At 38.4% G+C, this 24,599-nt stretch overlaps 1 protein-coding gene across 10 annotated transcripts; it reads left to right on the forward strand.

The window, feature by feature from the left end:
- The first annotated feature begins 1,999 nt into the window (after positions 1-1,999).
- Positions 2,000-23,566, forward strand: LOC109088034 (death-inducer obliterator 1-like). 10 transcript variants are annotated; one of them, XM_042734374.1, is made up of 17 exons: positions 2,000-2,131; positions 4,579-4,628; positions 6,056-6,169; positions 6,508-7,396; positions 9,994-10,339; positions 11,747-11,965; positions 12,274-12,490; positions 15,161-15,737; positions 16,011-16,170; positions 16,280-16,396; positions 16,473-16,637; positions 16,925-17,081; positions 17,214-17,679; positions 17,792-17,939; positions 18,036-18,125; positions 18,246-18,441; positions 19,508-23,566. In XM_042734374.1, the coding sequence occupies exons 3-17, from the start codon at positions 6,088-6,090 to the stop codon at positions 23,068-23,070; spliced, it is 7,392 nt and encodes a 2,463-aa protein (XP_042590308.1). In that variant the 5' UTR covers positions 2,000-2,131; positions 4,579-4,628; positions 6,056-6,087; the 3' UTR covers positions 23,071-23,566. The 10 variants fall into 10 exon arrangements, with proteins under 10 accessions (XP_042590308.1, XP_042590311.1, XP_042590310.1 ...); XM_042734377.1 differs by having other exon boundaries at positions 15,164-15,737; XM_042734376.1 differs by having other exon boundaries at positions 6,076-6,169.
- The last annotated feature ends 1,033 nt before the right edge of the window (positions 23,567-24,599 follow it).

Here is a 24,599-nt window from a genome sequence, read left to right on the forward strand (position 1 = left end):
CGAGCTGTGTTCAACCAGCTCTCTATGTTTCTTGTACAGAACAACCTCCTGGACAGCAATCAATCTGGCTTCAAAAGTGGCCACTCAACTGAGACTGCCCTGCTCTCGGTTACTGAAGCCCTGCGACTGGCAAGAGCAGCTTCAAAATCCTCAGTACTCATTTTGCTGGACCTGTCTGCTGCTTTTGACACTGTTAATCACCAGATTCTCCTGTCCACCCTCAGAAAGATGGGCATCTCTGGAACCGCACTCCAGTGGCTTAACTCCTACCTGTCTGATAGATCCTTCATGGTGTCTTGGAGGGGTGAAGTTTCTAAGTCACAACAACTTGCTACTGGGGTTCCTCAAGGCTCAGTACTTGGACCGCTTCTCTTCTCCATCTACATGACGTCATTAGGATCTGTCATTCAGAAGCATGGCTTTTCCTATCACTGCTACGCTGATGACACTCAACTCTACTTCTCATTCCAACCAGATGACCCGACGGTAGTTGCTCGCATTTCAGCCTGTCTGAGTGACATTTCTAGCTGGATGAATGACCATCACCTTCAGCTCAACCTTACTAAGACTGAACTGCTGGTGGTTCCAGCTAACCCATCGTTTTCATCACAACTTCTCTATACAGCTGGGTTCGTCAACCATAACTCCTTCCAGGACAGCCAGAAACCTAGGAGTTGTGATGGATCATCAGTTAAGCTTCACAGACCATATTGCTACAACGACCCGCTCCTGTAGATTTGCCTTATTCAACATTAGGAAGATTAGACCCTTCCTGTCAGAGCAATCCACCCAACTTCTTGTCCAAGCTCTTGTTCCTCTCCAGACTGGACTATTGCAATGCTCTCCTGGCGGGCCTTCCTGCATGTACTATCAAGCCTCTACAACTGATCCAGAATGCAGCAGCGAGGGTTGTCTTCAATGAGCCAAAAACAGCCCATGTTACTCCTCTCCTCATCAGGTTACACTGGCTACCAGTAGCCGCTCGCATCAAATTCAAGGTACTGATGCTTGCCTACAAAACGACCACTGGCACGGCGCCAACTTAACTAAACTCACTAGTTCAATCTTATGCACCCTACAGAAGTTTGCGCTCTGCAAGTGAACGACGCCTTGTGTTGCCATCCCAAAGAGGTTCAAAATCACTCTCACGGACTTTTTCCTGGACTGCTCCCAGCTGGTGGAATGACCTCCCGATCTCAATTCGAACAGCTGAGTCTTTACTCATTTTTCAAAAAACATCTAAAGACTCATCTTTTTCGCGCCTGCACTTAACCAACTAATACTAGTACTTACCTTTTTTCTTTTCTATCATATTCACAAAAAAAAAAAAAAAAAAAAAAAAAAAAAAAAAAAAAAAAAAAACCCCTGGCTACGTGTTCTGTACTACACTAACTGAGACTTGTCATAGCACTTGTATACCGTTGTTGTTCTCGTTGATCTGATTGTTTCTACTGTTCTCATTTGTAAGTCGCTTTGGATAAAAGCGTCTGCTAAATGATTAAATGTAAATGTAAATGTAAATGCAGCCAAATCTTGTATTGATGGCTGAATCTGAAGGAAGGCAACAAGGCAAGTCAGTATCCAATGTTTGTGTAACATCCTCTCTAATAATATGCACTCATTTGCAACGTGTCTGTCAAGAAAAAAAATGAGATCCTGGTGTGTAAAAATGGAAAATGCATTCCTGAAACTTCAATGCATCAAATATAGAATTATTATAATGCATTATAATCCAGTGTAATACAAGTAGATATCATATGCAAATGCAAGTATATTCTATTTAAAATATGTAAATTCCGCCAAATCTAGACCCCCAATTATTAATGAATCGTATCAGAATAATATAATTAAATTGTACCAGTTATATTTTTTTAATGGGGTATTGCATGCATGCATGGTTTTTTACCAAGCAGTCAGAGGGCGCACTTCTGCATGCCAGATATTGTCAGAAGGTGCATTTTCACCCCCACGACACTGCGTCGCTGTTCTACAACTTCAGCTTCGAATGTGCTTTGCCTCATGCTATGCACTACAATCCAAATACTGCATTCGCCACCATCATCAACAAGAAGAGAAAATGGAGGTCATACCGTTGCACTGACCGTAGGCCGAGCGATCTTAATGCTAATAAGTGAGTATGCATTTCTAGTTGTATTGACCACTGCTGCATGCTATTTCGCCGTTCGTCTGTGCTGAATAAATACAGAGATGCAGATACAGTTTGTCAGTTTTACAGCAGAGAACCTCGCGCTCCAGTAATGGCGCCATGAGACTCCATATTTATTTGAAATGATAAGCAAAGATTATTCCAGATGGAGTTCAACAACCCGGGACATACTAATGTTAGTAAACAGCACAGGCTTTGTCTCTTAATTAAATAAAGCCGAATCTCTGTTTTGGTAACGTTATATGAGTTTAAACATGTAACTTTTATGTCTCCCATGTGTATTGGTAGTCACGTTTTTAAGTTACTTTTTATTGTACGTTATTCTCCAAACTAAGTTATCGATTGCTTTGTATGCGATTGCATTCAGTCTTTATTAAATGTGGTTACTACGATGCAATGACGTTTTTTGATTTTATTGTGTCGACAAAGTGGGTGTGTGCGGTCCTCTGGGTTTGCACTAAACCTGTGCATTGTTTTGCCGCTTTTAAATCTGATTTACCGTAATGTGAAGTATTTTTCTTCATATGTGCTTATGTATTTTTCTGCACTGTGACGTTATATAAAACAAGTCCGTGCAGATCTGTTGTATTGTCTATGTCTGTTGCGGAAACTGTACAGGTTTTAAATATTTAAAAAATGTCTTCATGTTTTGCATGAATATGAACGCTCTCTAAATTAGTTTGGCATTAAATGATACATTTATTACGTGTACACGATAACCGCTTCTCACGTGGCTGCTCTCCGTGACCAGTGCGCTTACTAACGTTAACGTTACTTACGATTAGCAAACGAATCGGTTCAAGAAACCAGTCGGTATGGTTCGTTTGCGGCACTGGGACACATTAAATCCTATAAACATACAATAAACACATCAATAACGTAATAATCAGCAGCTGATAGGCTACGTATATAGGGTTTTATTGGAACGTAGGGACCACGTGATGGCGTCACTACCAGATGACGAAGAAGAACCACTGTATTGGATGTAACGTTAATTGATTCTTTGGCTGTTCGAAAGAACCGATTCGCAAAAATGAGTTCGATTTAGCATTAGTAGTACATACCGCAGAGCCCATTTAGAATTGTATTCCGTTGTATTTCTTCGTCATACACACCGTGAGACCGTATGAGTGAGTCTAAGGAGCAAAATAGCTGGAATGAAAGGATCTCTTGTGTAAGACAGACTGCGCACGAACGGACAGTGAAATGGAGGTCGCGCGCTAGCGATTAGCTAAAGCTAACTGGCAAGTAACAACTGGAAACGGTTTTTTTTCTTCATTTTGCGTCGTCTTTGCATTACGCAAATGTATATTTTACAGCAGCTAGGGGAGTTAGTTCTTCGTGTCAGTTTTGTTGGGGTGTATGTGTGTTGCTATGACACTCAATACTGTGGGCGGCCATGCCAGAACACAACGATGTATGTTTTATTTAAAAATATAGCGTGCAGGAATGCTGTATTTATAAATACATCAGAAATCCTTTTGAGGGTGGATTATCTTTCCTTAAATTACACTAGACGAGGGTGAATTCATGGATTCATGGATCTGGGCCTTAATACGTTTTGTAACGTGACAGTTATAACGTTACGTGTTTTTAAAACTACGTTTTGTTCCCCGGCTTAAGTTAGTTTGTAGTTTGTGTAATCTTAATATTATTGGATAGCAATTGTGTTGTACATGACACCCAGAATGTGAAATGATTTTACATTACTTGCTTATTAATTGTGTGTAAGAGGCATTATGGCAGTTACATTACAACATGAGCTGTCAGCTTGTTTGTATAGGCCTATATGAGTAAAAGCGATTAAATGTGCATTCATTTTGCAAATGTGTTTTGCTAAGTGTAGGACTGGCTTTCGACTTGAAGGTGGTTGGGTCTAGTGCAATGGTTGAACAATATTTTTAGTGGTTGTTAAGATAACAATAAAGAGCCAAATCAAATATATGACATTTAATCCTGTATAGAAGATTAATTTGCTCATAGTATTCAGGTAAACAGGTTATTTGCTTAAATGTATTTTCTGTAGGTTTTTCTTTTTTTAGATTTACTAATTTGTAATTCTCATGTCACTCTTAGCAATATATTCCTTTTTTTTTTTTTTTTTTTTTTTCCAGAAATATGCAACATTTTGTGACATGTAGGCTATGGTCTTTATTTAGTTGATCTTGAGCTACAAATTTAGTACATGGTTGGAGTGCTTAATCTTGTTTTTTTGTTTTTAAGTGTAACTTGATAGACTTCCAACTAGTTGAAAATGAAGGAACATTAATTATTCAGAAAGCTATATATGAAGTAAGAAAGTACAGAAAGTTATATGGGCTGATGTGTTGATGTAACCACCTTCCTAAGCTTATAGAGCTCACATCTTAATCAATTTTTTAATTGTTTTTTTGTGTGTGTGTTGTTTATAGATCAGTATCTTAAATAGAAGAGTTCCAGCCATCGTCTTCATAGCACACAGGTACAGCATTTCAGTACTGTTATTATGAGACTCTGCATTTTTTGACAACTAAAGTCACACTGTTACTTTTTTTTTTCTTCTTTTTTATTTGTGAAAGCTGTTGGCGGTATTTGTGTCCTGGTAACTTGAACCTTACAGATGTAACTTATGACACATTATCTCATTTGCCGAATGCATGTTAGAGACTGCAGGTGTTGTCTTACAGCAGGTCTGGTTTTCTCTCGATTGCATTGTTCAAGATTTGTACAACCTTTTTTAATGTTTAATCATGCAGCCCTTTTCATTTAAATGGCTTTCATTGTGATGTGCAGCATTATGAATTATTTTAACTTTAAACCAGATTTATTTGATATTATTATAAAAGGCCACCAAAGATGACATGTTGTATGAAACTCAAAATAATGAAAAGTAATTTTTTTAACTTAATATGAAACAAATTTCTAGTGTCTACAAATGTGAAATGTGTTGCAATGAGGAAAATAGTTGAAAAGGCATCGGTTATGGAATTCCGAAATGCACTATTATTAATATACAGTAGCGATGCTCAATGTTTTAAACTGTTGTATGATACTCAAAATACACACCTAAATTGCGGAGGTTTAATTGCAAAAGTAATTTTCCAGTAGCAGACATCCTTGATTTATGCATTTCTATGTAAAGACAATATTTATTATAGTTTTAGTCAAAAGAAAGTTTCAGGAAGAAATATATTCAAATTTAAAATGGACGATCACACAGACTTTGTATTATGAATGATTCCCAATAATCCTGCTTGTTTTTAGGAATAAAAATAATAGTATTATTGAATATCACTACTAGTATTATGTTTTTACTACTAGTATTATGTTTTCTATTTTAATATAAATTGAAATGTAATTTATTGGTGTGATGGCAAAACAGTCCTCTTTATATTTCAATTTTTTTTTAACATTTAAGAAAAAATGTGCTGAAACCAAACTTTTTGTTTGTTTGTTTGTTTTACTGTACTTATTTTGCACAAATTTTGAACAATTCTCATAAAACAATTTCTTGTTTATTGTCTGCTGATGTGAGTGGAATTTGGAATTTACATCAGGGAGCAGCATTCTCTGAATTATTCAGATTGAACTTAACAACAAAGATGATGTGGTTAGTCTGTTTGTTAGTTTTAGTTGCTTGAGGAAATAGAAAGCCCCAAAATATTTCTTAAGTAATTTAAGCTAGTTTTGAGTAGTCCAGTGTGCATCTTGAGCACAAGCAATGTGTAGCCATGTAATAATTCAGTTATATTCTAAACAGTTTAGTTAATCTTTCACACATCCTTAAATTATATAGTGGATTTTGAGTTGACACACCACTCTGGATGCAATAGATCAGGGATAGAGCACTTGTAGTAAATATTTAGGAGTTGTGCTCTCTATTGAATCTGTCTTCTTTCTTAATTATAGACATTCTGTTTGAAAAATAGTGTCTCTCTGCTATGGAGGAGAGTGTGAGCTCTGAGCTGGCTCAAGCCCCTGAGCCTGAGCCCAGCCAGGATCCTGTGGATACCAGCTCACAAGGTACCCACGGCCCACTCCACCACATGCACTCCTGTACAAGAGAGCCGTGGGATCTACTCCAGTCAGGGTTTCAGATTGAGAAATTACTAAAACAGGATGTTAATCACTGAGATTTAAAAGTCTCTAAATCTATTCTGGGCATGCACTGGGAAATATTAAATGGCTTTTTTTTATCAGAATGTGGTGTCACCATATCAATTAAATGTTTTCATTGATTTATCAGCTTGAAAGCATGTATCACAGCTTTAATTGTCACCCAAATCACATAGCTGCAGCATGATGATAATTAAATATTAATTGTTGAATTGAACTATAATTTGGCTATGTCTTACACACAGAACCAACATCGGTCTTAGGAGAAGTCAAAGATCAAAAAGACCAAGGTGATGTTAGTGAAGACAAAGTAGAGGACCCTGACAAATCTGCAAAACCCTCACGTGAGTTTAAGAAGACTTGGGGCTTTCGTCGGACCACCATTGCTAAAAGGGAAATCCCTGGAGAAATGGCAGCGGAGACCCCAGAGGGCAAGGGTGCTCCAGTGCGTCGCAGCGGCCGACAGGCGAAACGCACAGACAAACTGGAAGAGTTTCTGGTCACTGTGAAGCGAGGAAGAGGAACGGGCAGGAGAAGTTGTCCCTCACGACTTGAGGGAGGAGATCCTCCATCCCAGACCCCAACCGATGCTGAAACGGCCTCCGAAGCCAGCTTTGATGGAAATGCAGATGCTAAAATAGAGGAACAGAAAGTGGCCTCACCAGAGAAAAAGAAAAGGGGTCGAGGAAGGATAAGGAGGGCAGTGAAGCCTAAAGCTGGCTCGGTGAGTGACGATGGCAGCTCTGAAAACGAAGAAAAGGCCACCGGTGAGGTAACGACAGAGACGCCAGAAAATGTTGAGACTGCGGGTAGTGCTGGAGATGGAAAGGATGTGGAAGCAAAAGAAGAACAAGTGAAGGATGTGGTGATGAAAGACGAGGAAGGTGAGGAGGACTGTGATGAGAACAAAGAGCAGACCTCAAACGAGTCCGTAAATAGACGTCCTACCAGAGCAGTCCGTGAAGACCCCAAAAGAGACGCTAAACCCAAAGTAGGAGTGAAGCTCCGCAACGAGAAGAAAGAAGAGGACGACAATGATGATGATGATGAAGAGTCTTCGTCCAGTGAATCTGACAGTGATGGTTATGACCCTAATGCACTTTACTGCATCTGCAGGCAGAAACACAACAAAAGGTATGTGTCTTTGGAGGTGCACCAGATGTTGTTAGCTGATTTGTTGTTTGATGAATACTGGGAGAATTAAATTACTGATGCACGTAGATTCAGCATAAAGAATGCATATGATTCAAAGTTTTAATCAAACATAAGATTTTATATAAATATTTAATTTATAGAATGTTTTTTTTTTAAAATGATTGTAGTTTTTGAAATACATGGTTTATACACATACAAAAATTGTTATACATTATAAAATACTATGAAACAACATTTTTAATAATGCTGGAATAAGTATGTTATGTAATGTTTTATAACTATTATAATATATTTAGCACTTACATGAAAGTTATTATAGAAGTAAAAAGTTAAAGTGAGTTTATAGATATTTAATTTCAGTAAAGTGTTTTAAAAGTAAGAGTTTTTCAATCAGTTTCATGAGCAGAAGAGTGAAAACACAAAGGGCCTCATTTATAAAGCGTGCGTACGATTAAATTTGATCTTAGAATGTGTGTACTTTTAAATCCACACCAATGCTCACATTTGTAAAAACTACCTTTGACGTGGAAAAGTGCTTAGCGTCACGTCACGGTCTGAGCAGACATACATGCTTTTTCTTGTTGGAGTACTGCAGGTTTTTGAAAATGTAAGCTGTTCTTGCAGCTCGCTGTTCTAAATTATAGAATTTGGATGATGACTGGTGATCTTTTACATGTTAATGACATTAATTAGGAGTCGTTTACAAGGCAGAGAGCTGAAACTGTTAATTTGCGTGCAAGTTCAAGATAATTTGCGATTCATAGATTTTACATCTGAAAATGAAGCGTACATGTATTTTCTGTGCGCATATTTGAGAGAAGATCGTAAGATACAATTTAGGATGGTTTTTATAAATGAGGCCCTAAGGAACTAAAGTGAAGTGTTCTTATGCTCTGTAAGTACGTGCACATTATCTCCTGGAGTATTTTAACCAAATCATGAGACTTAAGAGTTTTATTGACTTAATTACTCCACCCCAAAATGTAAATTTTGTCAATTAATCCAATTTAAGAACACAATTTAAGATATTTTGGATGAAAACCGGGAGGCTTGTGACTGTCCCATAGACTGGCAAGTAAATAACAGTGTCAAGGTCCATAAAAGGTATGAAAGTCATCGTCAGAATACTCCATCTGCCATTAGACGTGCAATCTGGGTTATATGAAACAACGGGAACACTTTTTGTAAGCGAAGAAAACAATAACGACGCGCCACAAGGATGCGCTGTTTCTCTTGTGGCGCGGATGACACAGAAGATAATACGCAGCTTACGGTTATATGGAGAGACACAGAGGAGACCGTTGACAAAGGAATTATTGAATAAAGTTATTTTTGTTTTCTTCACATATTGGCTACATCTAGACAGTAAATAACTCTTCTCCACTCTTCAAACACAAAAAATTTGCCCTCTTGAGTAAAGAAAATGTTGTACTTATTCAAACATTATTTATTTACCCTTGCCTTGCAAACAAGTCACAAGGTTTTAACTGACAGTTTGAGGATCCAGTGGAGTCACAAGCTCTTTTGAATGCTTTTCATTGGTTAAATATTTTTTAAAGCCATAAACGGACATAGGGATAATAATAATAATAGAAAAATAAAATGGCGATAGGAAGTTGTGATCATTTTTCACAGCGTACCTGATAACCTGCACTGTGCTAGAAATTGGTTTGCATGCTGAAAACAATTTGGTCTTGTGAAAGTTCTCATATACATCTTAAAATTAAACTGTACTTTGCAGTGTTACATTATAAAACCTTATATGGTATGAGCTAGATCAATGAAAATCACACTTTAGAGTCACAGAACGCAGTATGCGTATGACAGTGCATGTGAGTGTGTAAGTGTGATCCAGAAGGATACAGGTTTTTTTTAAGCTGTAAGATGTTACTGTATGATTATTTGAAGATTTGTGCCATGTTACATTATATTTGGGCTCAAAATCGAATCAATCATCTGCAGTAAGTAACTGCCATTTGCCATAAAAACCATGAATCATAATTGTGAATGACAACAATGGCAACATTTTTTTTTATTTTTATTTTTTATTTGATGTACTTGTGCATCTGTGAGTTTTCACAAACTAGATCTAGTTCAATGTGTGAATGAAGCACATGTGTGTGGCGTTCTAGTATACAAACATTTCCAATGATCTGTTTTTTGAATTGCATTTTGAATTGTTTTTACTGATTTCCTTGACTGTATTTTTATAATCTATCAGTAGTGAGCATTCAGATTCTAAGCTCATAGGATTTCAGTAATTAGCTAGAAAGTGTTTTAAGCCCAAGATGAAAGAGTCAAAATGTGCAGTTGTGTATTTTGACAAATTATTGGTTTCAATTACACAATTCCCTATTGGTACATTCCTAATCTTTCTCACAATTGTTAATTCAGCACTTGGTTAATGTTGCACTGTCCTCGTGAGGCACGATTCAAGAATCATGGAAAGTGTTTGTTCAAAGCAGAAATTGTCCATTTATTTCTTTTCATTTTTGTCAGCGGAAGTTCTATTATATCTCTTGTGGGTTTAATGATTGTTGAGGGTGTTTGGTCATTATTTAAATCCTTGTGCATAGGTTTATGATCTGCTGTGATCGCTGTGAGGAGTGGTTTCATGGCGACTGCGTTGGCATCTCTGAGGCACGTGGCCGACTGATGGAGAGAAATGGAGAGGATTATGTCTGTCCAAACTGCTACACACAGAAGGGACAGTTTTCCAAGACTGGTTCTTCCACAGCAGCTGCAGAGAATGGCAAACGGCCTGTAGCTGGCCTTCGTAAAAGTGAGAGCGGTCTTGCTACACCATCTAGCACTGTTGCAGCCACCACAGAGGAGAAAGTTTCTGATGACCTGGGCATCAAGGGCAGGATCGAGAAGGCTACCAATCCTAGTGGGAAAAAGAAAATAAAGATTTTCCAGCCGGTATGTCTCTGTGCGATACACAAGTTTGAATACTGCACTCTTGTTCACATGTAATTTCATGGGATAGTAGAAGTCATCCTGTTGGTTTTGGAAACCGTTTTGATGCTTTGTACCTCTGTGCATGAAATTTGTTAACTTTTCTTACAGAAATTTACTGTCAGCCACATTGCTTGAAAGCTTAATTTAATTTTTATGTAACTTAAATTGCAAGATTAATAACTATATAAATAAAACATAAAACCTCCCAAATTTGATGGTCATTAATTGGCCGCTATCATATCTGGGTGTTTTTGCAATGTTACGTTGTACAGGAAAATTAGGATTTTCAGTTTTGACCACTAATAATTAGATTAATGTCAGGCTAACATCAGAAGTAAATGTCATAATTTTTGGTGGTAATAACATCAGAGAACCATGGTTTTTAGTGCCATTACAAAGCATGTAAAATAATGGTTTTGTTGGGTTTCATGTCATTATTGGGTGCTTTTCTCAACGGAGTACCTTTCCTGCTGACATAACGGGAGTTTGTTACAAAATCACCTTGTAAAGGCATGTGATTATAAGTTTGTTATTTTTTTTTTTTTTTTAAATATATGTAATAATTAAGGTGGTGAGTGGTTTCTTAACAATAAAAAAAAAGGTGACTGTAAATGACCCCCTCTTAAAAAAAAATATTTATATATTTATATATAAATATGAGACTAAGAGTAAATGTTATGAAAAGTCTAATTTCTAAATTATTTTGTCATAATAGTAGTTATTTTTGGGCATATCTCTTTACAAGAATCATTTAATTTCACGTGTATTTTTTTTTGTTTGTTTTTTGAATTGTTACATTTTGGGGGAAATGCATTTGTCCTTAGCAAAATTCCCCAAAACCTCACTATTTACAGTCATTGATTTTTCAGCAGATGACAACCTCGTGAAGTCAGATTCTTACTGTTTGATTTAGCATACTAGCATGCTACTCTTTCTAATGCTGCAGTATATATTATGTATACTGTGGACTTGTGAAATATGTGTCTTTGCAGTATACCCAGATAAGCTACTAGAGTGACCGAAATTTGCAGTATAGAACAGAGCTTTCTGCTTTTGAATACTGGATTCCACAGTGCAATACCATGACTTGGAAGTAATATTAGCCAGAAACTTCTTAGACTTATTTGATCAGACCACAAAATTAAAACTTTTTTTTTCTTAAGTATTTAATAAATATTTTAAACTTGATGACATTTGATGAGGTCATGTAACAACATGCACATTACTGTTTTAAAAATTGATAGTGCAAAAATGCTACTGTTTTACTTGCTATTTAAAAAAAAAAGGAAGCGATATACAGTACATAAGGTGTAGATCTGTTTGCTGTAATCTTGTGGCCACAAGTGGTTTGACATCCCTGAGTTTCAGCAGGTGTCTGCAGTTGAGGGATCTTCCCTCCCAAAGTGCATTGGCCCTGGCTGTGAGAGAGATGCGCTCCCTGACTCCGTCTACTGTGGGAACGACTGCATACTCAAACATGCTGCTGCCGCCATGAAGACCATCACCACAGATGGAAAAGACTCCAAACAGAAAGAGAAGGGCAGGCCCAAAGCACAGAAAAAGACCACAAATAAAACCCCAAATAAGGTACTATTCATAGGCACCCAATATTAATCATATATTCATTTTATTATGGGTTTAATCGTAGTAAATTGTTTGCTGTTTATTTATATAAAAATGTAGAATTAATTTTGTGTGTGTGTGTATATGGCTAAATTACTGTTTTGTGTGGATGTGCTTAAATTGGTGTTTAGGTGTAAATGCACAGGTTGTTCAGTAGTTGCTAATTCAGGTTCTCACTATCAGGAAGACAAGTATCATATCAGAACTTTCGCTATAATGCTAGGACATCTTAATCTATATATGCTAACAGTGCTTTCTGTTCTTGTCTATAGAGCAGGTCAGGCATGGAAAGGAGGTCATCTAACCAAGGGGATAAAGAGGAGTCAGAGTCTGGGACTGAGGAAGACGATGATGATGATGAAGACGACAAGCATGCAGAGGAGCATCCACCGCCACCAGCCATGTCATCCTGGTCCAGTGACCATAATTACATTGCAGTAACGCCTGAAAAGACTTCACCCATATCAGCATCTGTTTTAAACAAAACGTGTATGTATCTCTCTGAGGGTTTTCCACATTTTATTGACCTGTCTCTACCAAAGATGAACTGTCAAGAACAGCAGATTGAAATTGTTGCAGTCTAAAAGATTCACAGATTTAAAAAAAAAAAAAAAAAAAAAAAAAGCAGCTCTTTTCTGGTGAAAATTGGATTGAAATTTTTGAAATTCTGTGCCTTTAAAGGGATATTAGTGCTGGAAAATGTTAGCACAGCTATAATTATGAATTTTCTAAGTTGGACATCCTGTGCTACGTCTTAATATATTTTGTCAGTGTTTTTATGCAACACTGCAAGGTGATAATATTTGGAAAGTATCTGTATCAGGCTATTCAGCTCCACAACAGGTAAGTTTAAAAAAAATAGCAAAGGGGTAAGTATTTTAGATCTAAAATGCATAAAGACTGTATTTTACAGTCTATAACTAAGTATTTAATAAATTTAATCCAAGTAAATTTAGTTTTGCACCAAATAGGTGATATAAGAAATGTAGATCCTATGGATCTGAGCTCAAACTGTAGTGCCTTGCCATGGTATGCTTTTGTAAAGCTTTCTGACCAGCAAAGTATGTATGCGTGTGATTTTGAGTCTCTCAATGTATGGAATGCCTTTGCCACTTATCTCCAATCCCTGCCATCATCGGGGCAAAAACTTCATCCGAAAAGATGTACTGACCTCACACCAGAACAGGTAGGTTTGGTGTCTTTTTCTCCTGTCCTCCTTCCCCGACTAAGAATAGAACATCTTTGATCATGTGGACGTTTGACTACGTTGCTGTTACATATGAATGAAAACATGTAACTTTTAACTATTTAACTAACAGCTTTTAATTGGATAGTCCTTTGACTTGCATGCACTGCATTTATAAATCCTCATTGGACAAAGTGGCATTCAAAATAAAGTGAAATTGCGGATAATACACTTCTGGCCTTGTGCTTCAATTGTGAGAGAAGTCTGTTTATTGCAATGACAACATGGGATGGTACGGCCTCTGCCCGTTTTTGGTTTTTGTCAGCCATTCTCTAAATGTCTCAGCTTGATTTGCGAAAAGAAGCCTACAGTCGTTGGAGCCGGCCTGAGAGAAGAACTGTGGCATGTCAGAAAGTCCAAGAGCCCAGAGAGTGAGCAGAAGTAATGAGGGATCGTATGAAGAACAGCTGAGGACACCATATCAGCCCACAGCAGACAACAACAGAATTCACACGCCTCATAACTGCAGCACACAGGGAAATGTCATACTGTATTTATACACATACACAGAATGTAGACCAAAGCTGATACGCTTGTTTTATTTAATATTTACATATGAACAAATTACATATTGAGAGTGTAGTGTACCTGTTGAAAGCTGAGTGTAGCTGATTTGATGCAGAGATTTTAGAGCACAAGTTTTCTGCCTTAGTAGAAATGGTTGACTTGCAGAGGACAGGTTTTCAGTTTATCATATGCAAAAATGACAAAAGAAGAAAAGGGATACCTTAAGCTTAATGTAGGGCATTTGTTTGATACTAGAATATTATGAAATAGAAAATCAAAATGAATGCCAATCATTTTTGTCTTGGTCCCAGCAGCATTTTTCATGGGTTTTAGTCTTCTAAACGTGGCACTAGTGAACATAAGGTTGCCTAGGGTTGTTTGTGTTGTGTTGATCAGGATATGGAGAAATTTGTCTGATATGGGTAACAAATGAATGGGACTACAGTGATGCTCTGTGGAACACTGTATACCTGCTCCTGAAAGTGCTTTTTTAGGATGCAGTTCTACAATAGAAAGTGATGTTTCATTGTTGTACAGTTATATACTTCAATATATCTGTATTCTTAATTTTGAACTGAAATGTTTTCCCCCTCCTTGTAGCTGGCAAGATGATCATTTCTAAAGTCTTTGTGTAATATTTCTTACACAATTATTTTTATTAATTGAATTATTACATCAGGATATTTATGCTTTATGTACTTAATGTGCTGTGTTGTACTGTAATGTACTACTGCCATTTTAATTGAGATAAAAAATTGAGTTGGAGGTGTATATCATGAAAAAATAATTAAAACAAGGCAGTGAATCTGAATTTGGCTCCAAGATCAAGTCTTCACTTAATAACTGAAGGGTTTTTCTATGAACCCTTCAAATTCTGCTTATATACATAAATATTTTAATGTTTTATTAATAGCTGCTCTGTGCTCCAGTTAGTTGAGTCAACATTTACACCAAGTCACTTCTCACACAGTGATTATGACTATTAAATTGCCAGTTTGTGTGTGTGTGTGTATATATATATATATATATATATATATATATATATATATACACACATACACACACACATACAAATACAGCCGACTGGTCTGTGAGTCAACTACCTTTATATATTGACTTTAACATAATTGTAAGATTTTTAAAGAATAAAGCTTGCAAGTGAAACATTTTCTTAGTTTGAAGCAATTCTTGTACTTGTGGTCATCATGTTAAGTAACGTGAGAAAGCTATTACAGATGCAAGGCAAGGTGCTACAATTGAGCATACTATATTTTTTTCTTTTTTTGTGGATTGACCAAAACAAAGCTGTGAAATTACTTGAAATTGTGATTTGTAATTTTTTTTTTTTTTAGGTTTGCATTTTCATTTCTGTGTTCATGAATCAATTTATTCCATCTGTTTTCCAGCAGCTGCCCAAAAAGATAAAGAAAAGGAGGACAATGAAGAAGTCAAGCCAGAGAAGGAAATGGTTTCCGCTGACAAGAAACCACCTGCTTCAAATGTTGCTCCCAAAGGTGGGAAGAAGTCTCCTGGCTCCAAGGGGACAAAGGCAGCTGCTCCCACAACCTCGCCTCTTCCCAAAAGCAAAACAAGTGCAGCAACTTTGAGCAGTGGAAGAGAGTTAAGAAAACAGCCTATACCCATACAAGCCAAACCAAAAAAGCCAGGACCTCCCATACCACCAATTCCGGTTTTATCACCTTTAGGCCCCCCGGGATCTCGCCACCATCCGTCTGGAGCTCTCCGTGTGGGCAAGAGCACCTTTACTATTCCAAAAAAGCAGCCACAGGCGGGGCAAAAGGACTCTATAGAGCCTGGTCCGTCTCCAAAGTCTAGAACCCCATCGTCACCAGTGTCATCCACCCAGCACTCCGCACCTAAACCAACCCAACCCACTGCACCTGCTGCTTCTTCACAGCCACCACCCAACAACCAGATGAGATCCAACATCAGACGGTCACTGACTGATATCCTATATAAAAGGTTAGAGATGTTTCAGAAGTATAACATTTACTTTTTTTATGACATTTGCATTTAATTTGTTTTGTTCATTAACCTGTAAAGTATTTGTTAATATCAAACTTTATGGTTAAAATAAACACATTCAGATTAACAGATTTTTTAGGTTCTGTTTTTGATATATATTTTGCATTTGTTCTTCTGACTCATGCAATTGATCGTGCTAACAATTAAAAAATAAAATGATTTTTAATCAAATTGCAAAAATATGATTTTAAATTCATCTGTGTGCCACAGGGTCAGTGACGGTGATGATCTTTCCATGTCTGAGAGTGAAGTGGGAAGGTTGGCTGTCAGCATTGAGAAGGAGATGTTTAACCTTTATATGAACACTGATAACAAATACAAGAACAAGTACAGGTCCCTTATGTTCAATCTAAAGGACCCCAAAAACAAGGTTAGTCACTTTATTTGTACACATATATGTGTGTGTTTCTACTGAAATCTACATAGACCTTTTAGTAGTTTTGGAGAGAGTTGCATTATTTTACTTATCTGTGTGGCAGGGCCTTTTCTATCGTGTGGTTGGTGGCGAGATCAGTCCTTTCAGATTGGTGAGACTGAGTCCAGAAGAACTTCTTTCCAAGGAGATGTCAGACTGGAGAAAATCAGAGATCTCTGAGGTATAACAAGTTGGAATTTGTTTGTGTAAACTATGTGACTACACTGTGTGCTTAAATGATGTACTTGTTCCTAAAGAGTCTGGATGTGAGTGGGAGATCCCAGTCAGGACAGTCCAAAAGTGGTTCCAGACAGGAGGGTGCTCTCACAGATGTGGACATGGAGGAGGCCCCTCCTCCTATGTCTGATGGAGATGTATGTATGCCTGCCACTTCCCAATCTTCCCACTTGGCTTCTGCTGCTGTAAGTGCTGGCTTTCTTGCTTTCTGCATCTGTCTAATCTTGCACACACCTTTGTATCTGTACTGCTCTTTTTCTGTTTTTTTTTTCAGTTTTATTTCAGTTTCTAAAGCAACTTTGCTGAATGCACTATTTGTGTTTATACCTGTCACCTTCCTTATCTTAAGTTTCTCTTTCTTTTACATGGGTGCATATAAACGTGTATGACTAAATGGATGAGAATAGCATTCTAAAACTATTAAAAGATTGTTTATTGATCCTTTCCTTCTATGTTTGTCCTTTTTGAGCAGGACTCCCAGGAGGACACGTGGCCTACTTCTGCACCACAAGCCTCAGTCTCTACTGGCAAAGGCAGTTCAATGCCAGATATCTTCAGTAGTATGCTAAAAGACACCACAGCAGAGCACAGGGCTCATCTCTTTGACCTTAACTGCAAGATCTGTACAGGTGGGACTATATTACCACAATAAAAAGCCACATACCCTTAAGACCTGCTGAAAAGTGGCTCTTACTGGTTGTATATATACAGATGATCTTTTTAATAGCTTACATTTAAATAACATGTTGCTTATTTTTCAGGCCAGAAGTTGGCAGATGATGAGCCACCATCTAAAAAAAACAAAATGTCTGTGCCTAAAAAGCCAGAGCAATCTTTTAAGCCTAAATCAGAGCCAAGACCATCCAAATCCCCTGCTGATCTCCCTCAGGTTTCCTCTCTTTCTGGTCTTGAGACGCCCATGTCTGATTCTACATCTGTGGTGGAAGATCCAAGCAGTGTATTTCCTGTGGTTCATGCCTCAGTTCCTGCTGTTGTACCTGCAGTCTCTTCCGTTACAATAACTCGGAGGGATCCTCGTACTGCTGGTCACCGCTCATCTGTACCTCAGATAGTTCCTGATGCCGTTGTGCCAGCAAATATTCCTATCTCTGTTGAACCTGTGGTTGTAGAAGCAAAGGGACCTTTGCCTATGCCCCCTCCTGCCCCAGTGTCTATACCCAGACCTGTGATCCCGAAACCATCCTCTTATGGGTCCGGTACTGCCAGGTGCGAGAATATATATAATATTTTTGAAATGTAAAATGTCTTTCTTTCTGCTTTGTTGCCAGTTAAATATGTGGTAATATTTAAAAAAATGTTGTTGTTTTTTTTTTATCAGTGTGTCACAGCCCCCTCCTGAGGGTGAAACCGCTTTGTTCTTGTCTGGACAAGAGATGATGTGGAAAGGATTCATAAACATGCACTCTGTTGCCAAGTTTGTCACAAAAGCCTACTTGGTGTCAGGATCATTTGAACATATTAAGGAGGTTTGTTTTCAAGGTATTTACTTAAAAGGTCTTAATATTATACTATAGGTTTTCATTTTAACAACTGTTATTTTTCTTTATTTGCGTTTTTTGCAGGACTTGCCTGACACTATTCATATTGGTGGTAGAATATCACCACACACTGTATGGGATTATGTGGGAAAGCTGAAAACTTCACTTTCAAAAGTATGGAAAGAAAAAACATATTTCATATTCACTAGAATTATATTTAAAACACAAAGTTAATTTAAACTGTATTTCATTCATCTGAATGCTGTTTTCTGATGCTGAGTGTTCTTTTTTCAGGAACTCAGTCTCATTCGTTTCCATCCAGCAACTGAAGAGGAGGAGGTGGCGTATGTGTCTCTGTTTTCTTATTTCAGTAGCCGTAAACGGTTTGGAGTTGTGGCAAACAGTAACAAGCGCATTAAAGACCTTTACCTCATCCCTCTGAGCTCAAAAGACCCACTTCCTGCGAAACTTCTGCCATTTGATGGACCAGGTAAGCATATACAAGGATATTATAACAGTTCTTTAAAGAATCATCTTAGTTTTTCCTCCAAACGTTTAATGGAAAGCTATTTTTTATGTTAACATCAGGTAAGCATGATTGAAGCCATGTTTGAATGTAATTCTTTATTCTGTGAATGGAAAGCTTGTTCCACAATTTACAAAAAGGCCATATCAAATGTGCTACAATAAGGTACAAGATTGTTCAGGACAAAGTTGTTTGTGTGCTACTTTTTGTCTGTCTACTTTTTGTTTTTGTTTTCAAGTTGTCATGTATTGTACGACTTTCTAATAAAATATATCATGAATCCAAGTTTGATGTCCTAGATATTTGTGTCCTAGCCTTACTTTTTCAGGTTCATATTTAATTGTAAGAACAAGTGTTGGAGTTTCATAAAGTGACTACGTAAAAATGTAATATATAGCTTATGCCACCTTGCTGAATATTAAATGTAAAAATGCCCATTTATGCTGGCTGCTTTTGGACTAGCTGTAATATCATGGCAACCATGGTAAGTTGTATGCTGGACAACATCTTGTCTTATAAGAACAACAAGGGAGTCGTCCGATCTGCCCAATGAGTGACTGACTTACTGAAGTTCACCAGCAAGTTTTCTATCTTGAGACATATTGTTGCATAAAATTAGCATGTTTGAAATGATCATTATTGGCATAAGTTTGCAAGAGGAACATAAGTAGTGTTATCATTAATCTAATGCTGCTTTATCTATAACTTTTATATAATTAAGGGGTATGTATATTTATGCTTAAATTAACAAGCCATTTGTGATAAACTAATTTGCCAGTAATTGTGTACATCATGAGGGTATTTTGGTGGGTACATAAAAAATACAAAAAGTGTGTAGTTAAGTTCTTATTAACCAGTTTGTTGTGTTTTTGTGTTATGTGGAACAAGCTCTTCTTATGTGTATTTCTTGCCTATTAACATACCTGAAATTTGTTATAGTTACATAGGTGTTATGTTAGATGAATCTGTGGATTATAATGGATCTATAGAGGACTTATTTGTGAAATAATGTTTCATATTTGTTTTGCAGGGCTAGAACCAGCTCGTCCAAATCTCCTTCTGGGGTTGTTAATTTGCCAGAAGGACAAGAAGCGTCCTGGAGCCCCTCTAGAGAATGAGGAAAAACGATCTAAGACTCTAAGAGACGATGAGACAGGCCTACCAAAACCATCCACTACTAGTAAATCTGAAATAAAACAGGACAAAGTTCTTCGATCTAGTCTGGAAGCCATAAGGACAACTCCCCCAGGCACCCCTCCACCCCTCAGTGCCTCCGAGTCTTCAAGTTCTGTCTCAACTGTGTTTTCAATACTGTCCTCTGTGAAAGCACCTGGTGTCAGCACTACCACAGGCAGTAATTCTCCATCCTCCAATGTCTCAGCAGCATCTACGGGTTCTTCCACACCACTTCAAACTATCCTGAAAACACTTTTTGGCAAGAAGAAGCAAGATTCCGATGTCTCATTATCACCTTCAGATCAAAGTGCTGTCGACGTCTCTGTGCCTTCTGTATCCCTGTTAGATCCAATTGTACAGCAGTTTGCAATAACCAAGGGTAGAGAGGTACAAGTACAGGATGATAGACCATATGATCCTGAGGAAGAATATGACCCAGCTGTTGGCTATAGTACAGAAAATACCCATGATACAACAAAAGTAACTGCTGCAGTAAAGCAAGCAGAGGTCAACTCCGTGGTGGAAGATGTAGCTTATGACCCTGAGGATGACTCCCTTTTTGATGATGTTGATCCAAGTGCTAAGAAATTAACTGAGCATCAAAAGGTGCTTGAAGAAAAACAGACAGATGAACAGAGGCACGAGGACCCAGTTCATCAACAAATACCAGAGACTTTGATTTCACAGCCTGTTACATCTCTGTTGGCTAACAGTCAACTGCTGCAGCTTGGTAAAAGGGTTGAAGAGTTGGTGGTAAAGAGTTCAGCTGCTCCAATTATTAACCAGAGAAGAGACCCAAGGCAGAGTAGAGACCCTAGACAGGCAGCTGCATGTAGAAGACAGACGTCTGATTCCACAGAAGGAGAGGAAGAATCTCCTCTTACTACAGGCAAACTATCTCCTCAACAAAGTACAGTGACTGAGACATCACCAACACAAGCATGCACAGTTGCAGACTCACAAACTGCACAGTTAGACACTACTGAGGATACATCAGTAGCAGAACCTTCTGCAACCACAGATATGCCCCTATTGCAAGTTACTGCCACCTTAGATTCAGTGCAGCCTGCCATCCAGCAGCCAGAAACATCCAAATCTGAAGAGGCGGGTGAGAGTGAAGAAGAAAGCAAAACTGAAGAGGTGCCTTTTCTTGATACAAAGAGTACAGAGGTTTCAATTCCGTTACTAGGGGAAAAGATTGACCCAGAGTTAGTTGAAAGCTACATGGAAAAAGAGCTTGAAGAGGAACCCAAAACAAAGGATGAACCCATTGAATCTGAGATCAAAAGTTTTGAGGAGGTTTGGCCTAATTCTGCCAGTATTTTAAAAGCTGATAAAGTTTCATCCATTGGACAGGCTGTTTTAAAAGCTGATCAGGTTTTATCCATTGGGAAGCCCATTGAGACCACTGCAACCACATATTATAACATTTCGACAATCAGTACTTCATCTACTTCTTTACACTCAGGAGTGCCACCAGATGGCATCCAAGACAACTCATCTTATATGGATTCTCACAGTTCCCATATACAGCACATACCAACAACAAACCCTGCTAACATTCCACCTCCAATGTCTTTTCCTCCTCCTATTGGCCCTCCACCTGTTCTTGGTCCACCTCCCATCCAAGGCCCACCAATGACTGTTCCACCACCTATGCATCTCCCTCCTCCAATGTCAGGTCCACTGCCAATACAGATTCCCCCAATTCAAGGTCCACCTCCTCACCTTGGGGATAGTGATCATTCTCAGTATCAACCACCTGGATCGTATACGCCTTTCCAGAATCAATGGGGTAGCAGTTCTCAGTTTGATGCTGCTCCAAGAGGTCCACCACCTCCTAATTTTACACCAAGAGGACTACCTCTATTCCAGCCAATGGGTCAGAGAGGTCCCCCTCCTCAGATATTTGACAATTCCATGAATTCAATGCCCCCTCAGCATATTGGACCAAGAGGCCCACCTGCAGGGCCTCTACCACCTGGGCCCCCTCCCAGCTTTGATGCACAAAGGTTTAATGGGCCTCCACCACCTTTTAACTTCTCTGCACCCAGGGGTCCACCGCTACCATTTCCTGGTCCCCCTCCAAATCACTTTGATAATAGAGCACCACCACCATCCCACTTCCCTGGTCAGAGAGGTCCACCTCCACTTCATAACATTGGGGATCATGGCCCTCCATCTAATATGTCAAGAGGGCCTGGTGATCAATTTGAAGATGGTGGAAACTCTTATCATCAAGGATTAGAGAAGCCCCAGATACCTTCACAAGGGCCTCCTTTTAGGGGACCACCACCAAACCACTTTGATGGACGAAGGGGACCCCCTGGACCTTCAGGTGACATGTCGGGACAGCGATTTCCACCTCCAAACCAATTCCGTGGTTCACCTCAACATAGGGGATCATTTGAGGAATCACGGGGAACTTCACCTCAAGACTTTGAAAGGCACCGGGGACCATCAGTGCAGCAGTTTGGTGGCCCGAGAGGTCTACCACCAGGACATTATGATAAGGAACCTGTTAGTCAGCCAGCACGATTTAACTACAATGATGACAATCCAGGTGATGTTCGAGATGTTAGACCTGTTCGTGGACCTCTGCTTCCAACACCCCCTGAAGGTCCCATTCCAATACAGGGCCGTATAGGTGGACACAGCCCAGACACCCACCGTGATGACCACTGGAGACGGCACTCCCCTGAAATGAGGAGGCGAAGCTGTTCCTCCCGAGATAGTTCAGAGCCACATAACCGTTCAAGTAGATTTGATGGTGGTTTACGTGACAGAGATGCCTCCTCAAGGTTGTCTGAAGAGAGACAGCGGGATTTGTCTGAAGATAGGAGAAGAGACCGAGATAGAGAAGGTGGCCATGGTGGACGATCATGGGGCTGGAACAGGGAGCACGAGTATGACCGGGGCAGAGAAAGGGATCGTGAAAGAGATCGTGAAAGAGATCGGAGCAGGGAAAGAGATAGGGGCCGGGGCCGCAGCAAGGAAAGGGAGAGAGAACACAGTAGAGAGCGGGATCGCAGTAGAGGCAGAGAATCTGACCGATACAGAGATGGAGATGGAGACAAGAGGAGTGACCGGGATCGAGACAGAGACCGCGGCAGGGAGAGAGATCAAGACCGAAAAGACCATGACCGAGACAGAGCAAAGAACAGAGACAGAGAAAGAGACCGTGACAGAGATCGAGACAACAGGGACAGGAGAAGAGAGCGCTCAAGGAGTCGTGAACGAGAACGTGGAAAAGATCGTGACAGAAGAGATCGTGATCGAGAACGTGACAAAGACAGAGGCAAGGAAAAAGAAAGAGACAGACGGGACAGAAGCAGGAGCAAGGAAAAGAAAGATGACAAAAAAGAAAGATCTGACAGCTCAAGGGCAAAGTCTACAGAATCTGAAAACCCATCATGAAGGTCATTCATCTTGACTGTTGACTTTTTTTCTTTCTAAATTTGCATGGGTTTGAGCGTTGCGCTTGAAGGTCTCTTTTGTACTCTTTTCTTGCTGCATATTTTATGCTTTTTACTTACAAGTCCTTGATGTTAACATCTTCAGGTGTACTTATGTGATGATGATTTTGTCAGCACAACATACACTCTCCCTGTACTTCTATTTTAAAGAAAAATACGGAAAACTTCACTGATAAGAATAAAACAAGACTGTAAATATGTATTTGTGTATATACAGGTACGTTTTTAACTACTTTTTTCTAAATAGAGAAGTCATAAGCCATATAGCTTTAAAATTATGTTTAAAGGAAAAAAATGTCTTCAAGAGAAGGTCTTTGTATGGTAAAAGCGTAACCAGCGTTTAATGAATGTGTCTAAAGGCTATTGGTAATGATTGACCTGAAGCCACTCCTTATGTTCATTACATTTGTTCAATTAAATTCTCTGTGATAATAATACATTTCTTTGTGTTTTCTTTCAAGTCTTTGGGGAGTTAAAAAAATAAAGTTTTTAGTGTTTTATACATGACCAAGCAAACTTTCATGCAGGTTTAATTGTATGTTTTAAAACTTGCTGTTTAAATTGTTCTAATATGTAAGCATGTCAGGCAGAGCACACTTAAATTCGTTAAATTTTTTCAGTGATGGTATGGTCATTTTATTCACGCATTTAATAATGGTATTAATAATTTAATGTAGGCATCACAATCACTTCCTACCTTAAATAGTAAGCTAGGCTTACCTGACATTAGAATTAGAAATTGTAATATGTTGGAATGATTGTTGCACAGATGAATGGATGGTGTATTTACACATTTTAAATTATTTCCGGGTGGATCTGTACTTGATGGGAGACTTTAGGCTACTTACGAACTACTGCATGCGGGACAAGGGGTGTCATCTAAGTCGGATTGCAGTGACAGCATGTAAAAACGGAGTCTGCTTTTTCATGGCATATCCTTTAAAAAAAACCTGATGCAGGACCTCCCTTGAGTAGGCCTATGTGATTTGAAGTTATTATGGGACCACAGAACTTTTCGAGCCAGTTTGCCTGAGTTATTTATCTGTGTGAATGTTACATATTGGTGTTTTGAATGGCTCGAATGCTGTTTTTAGTAACACAAAATAGTTTAAGAGTCACATATTACTTTTAAGAGACTCTTTTGATACAGTAAATGGCTTAAAAAGCAAACAGGAGGATATACTGATAATAGGACATTGTCTCAGAAACCGTAGAGATCTTACCGTTAAATCTAAATTAAAAATGAATGATGTATGAAACACACATAGCTATGTGATGTATCTAAATGTAAAATCATTTTGCATAAATTTAACAACAAAATTTTATATTAATTATAATGTATAGGAAGTTATTATTGATAAAGAAACAGTCGCTTATCTAATTCTAATATTGTCTGATTGTTGAATGGTTAGCCTACATTATCTTTCTGAAGTGAAAAAGAAATAAAACATTTCAAGTGACTATATATAG

This window comes from Cyprinus carpio, chromosome B11 (genome assembly GCF_018340385.1).
Source record: "Cyprinus carpio isolate SPL01 chromosome B11, ASM1834038v1, whole genome shotgun sequence".
NCBI classification, from domain to species: domain Eukaryota; kingdom Metazoa; phylum Chordata; class Actinopteri; order Cypriniformes; family Cyprinidae; genus Cyprinus; species Cyprinus carpio.

Coding starts and splice junctions, on each gene's coding strand:
- LOC109088034 (XM_042734374.1), top strand. CDS start 6,088: ATGGAGGAGAGTGTGAGCTCTGAGCTGGCTCAAGCCCCTGAGCCTGAG. Junction 17,940..18,035: donor CATTTGAACATATTAAGGAG/GTTTGTTTTCAA, acceptor CGTTTTTTGCAG/GACTTGCCTGACACTATTCA. Junction 18,126..18,245: donor TGAAAACTTCACTTTCAAAA/GTATGGAAAGAA, acceptor TTCTTTTTTCAG/GAACTCAGTCTCATTCGTTT.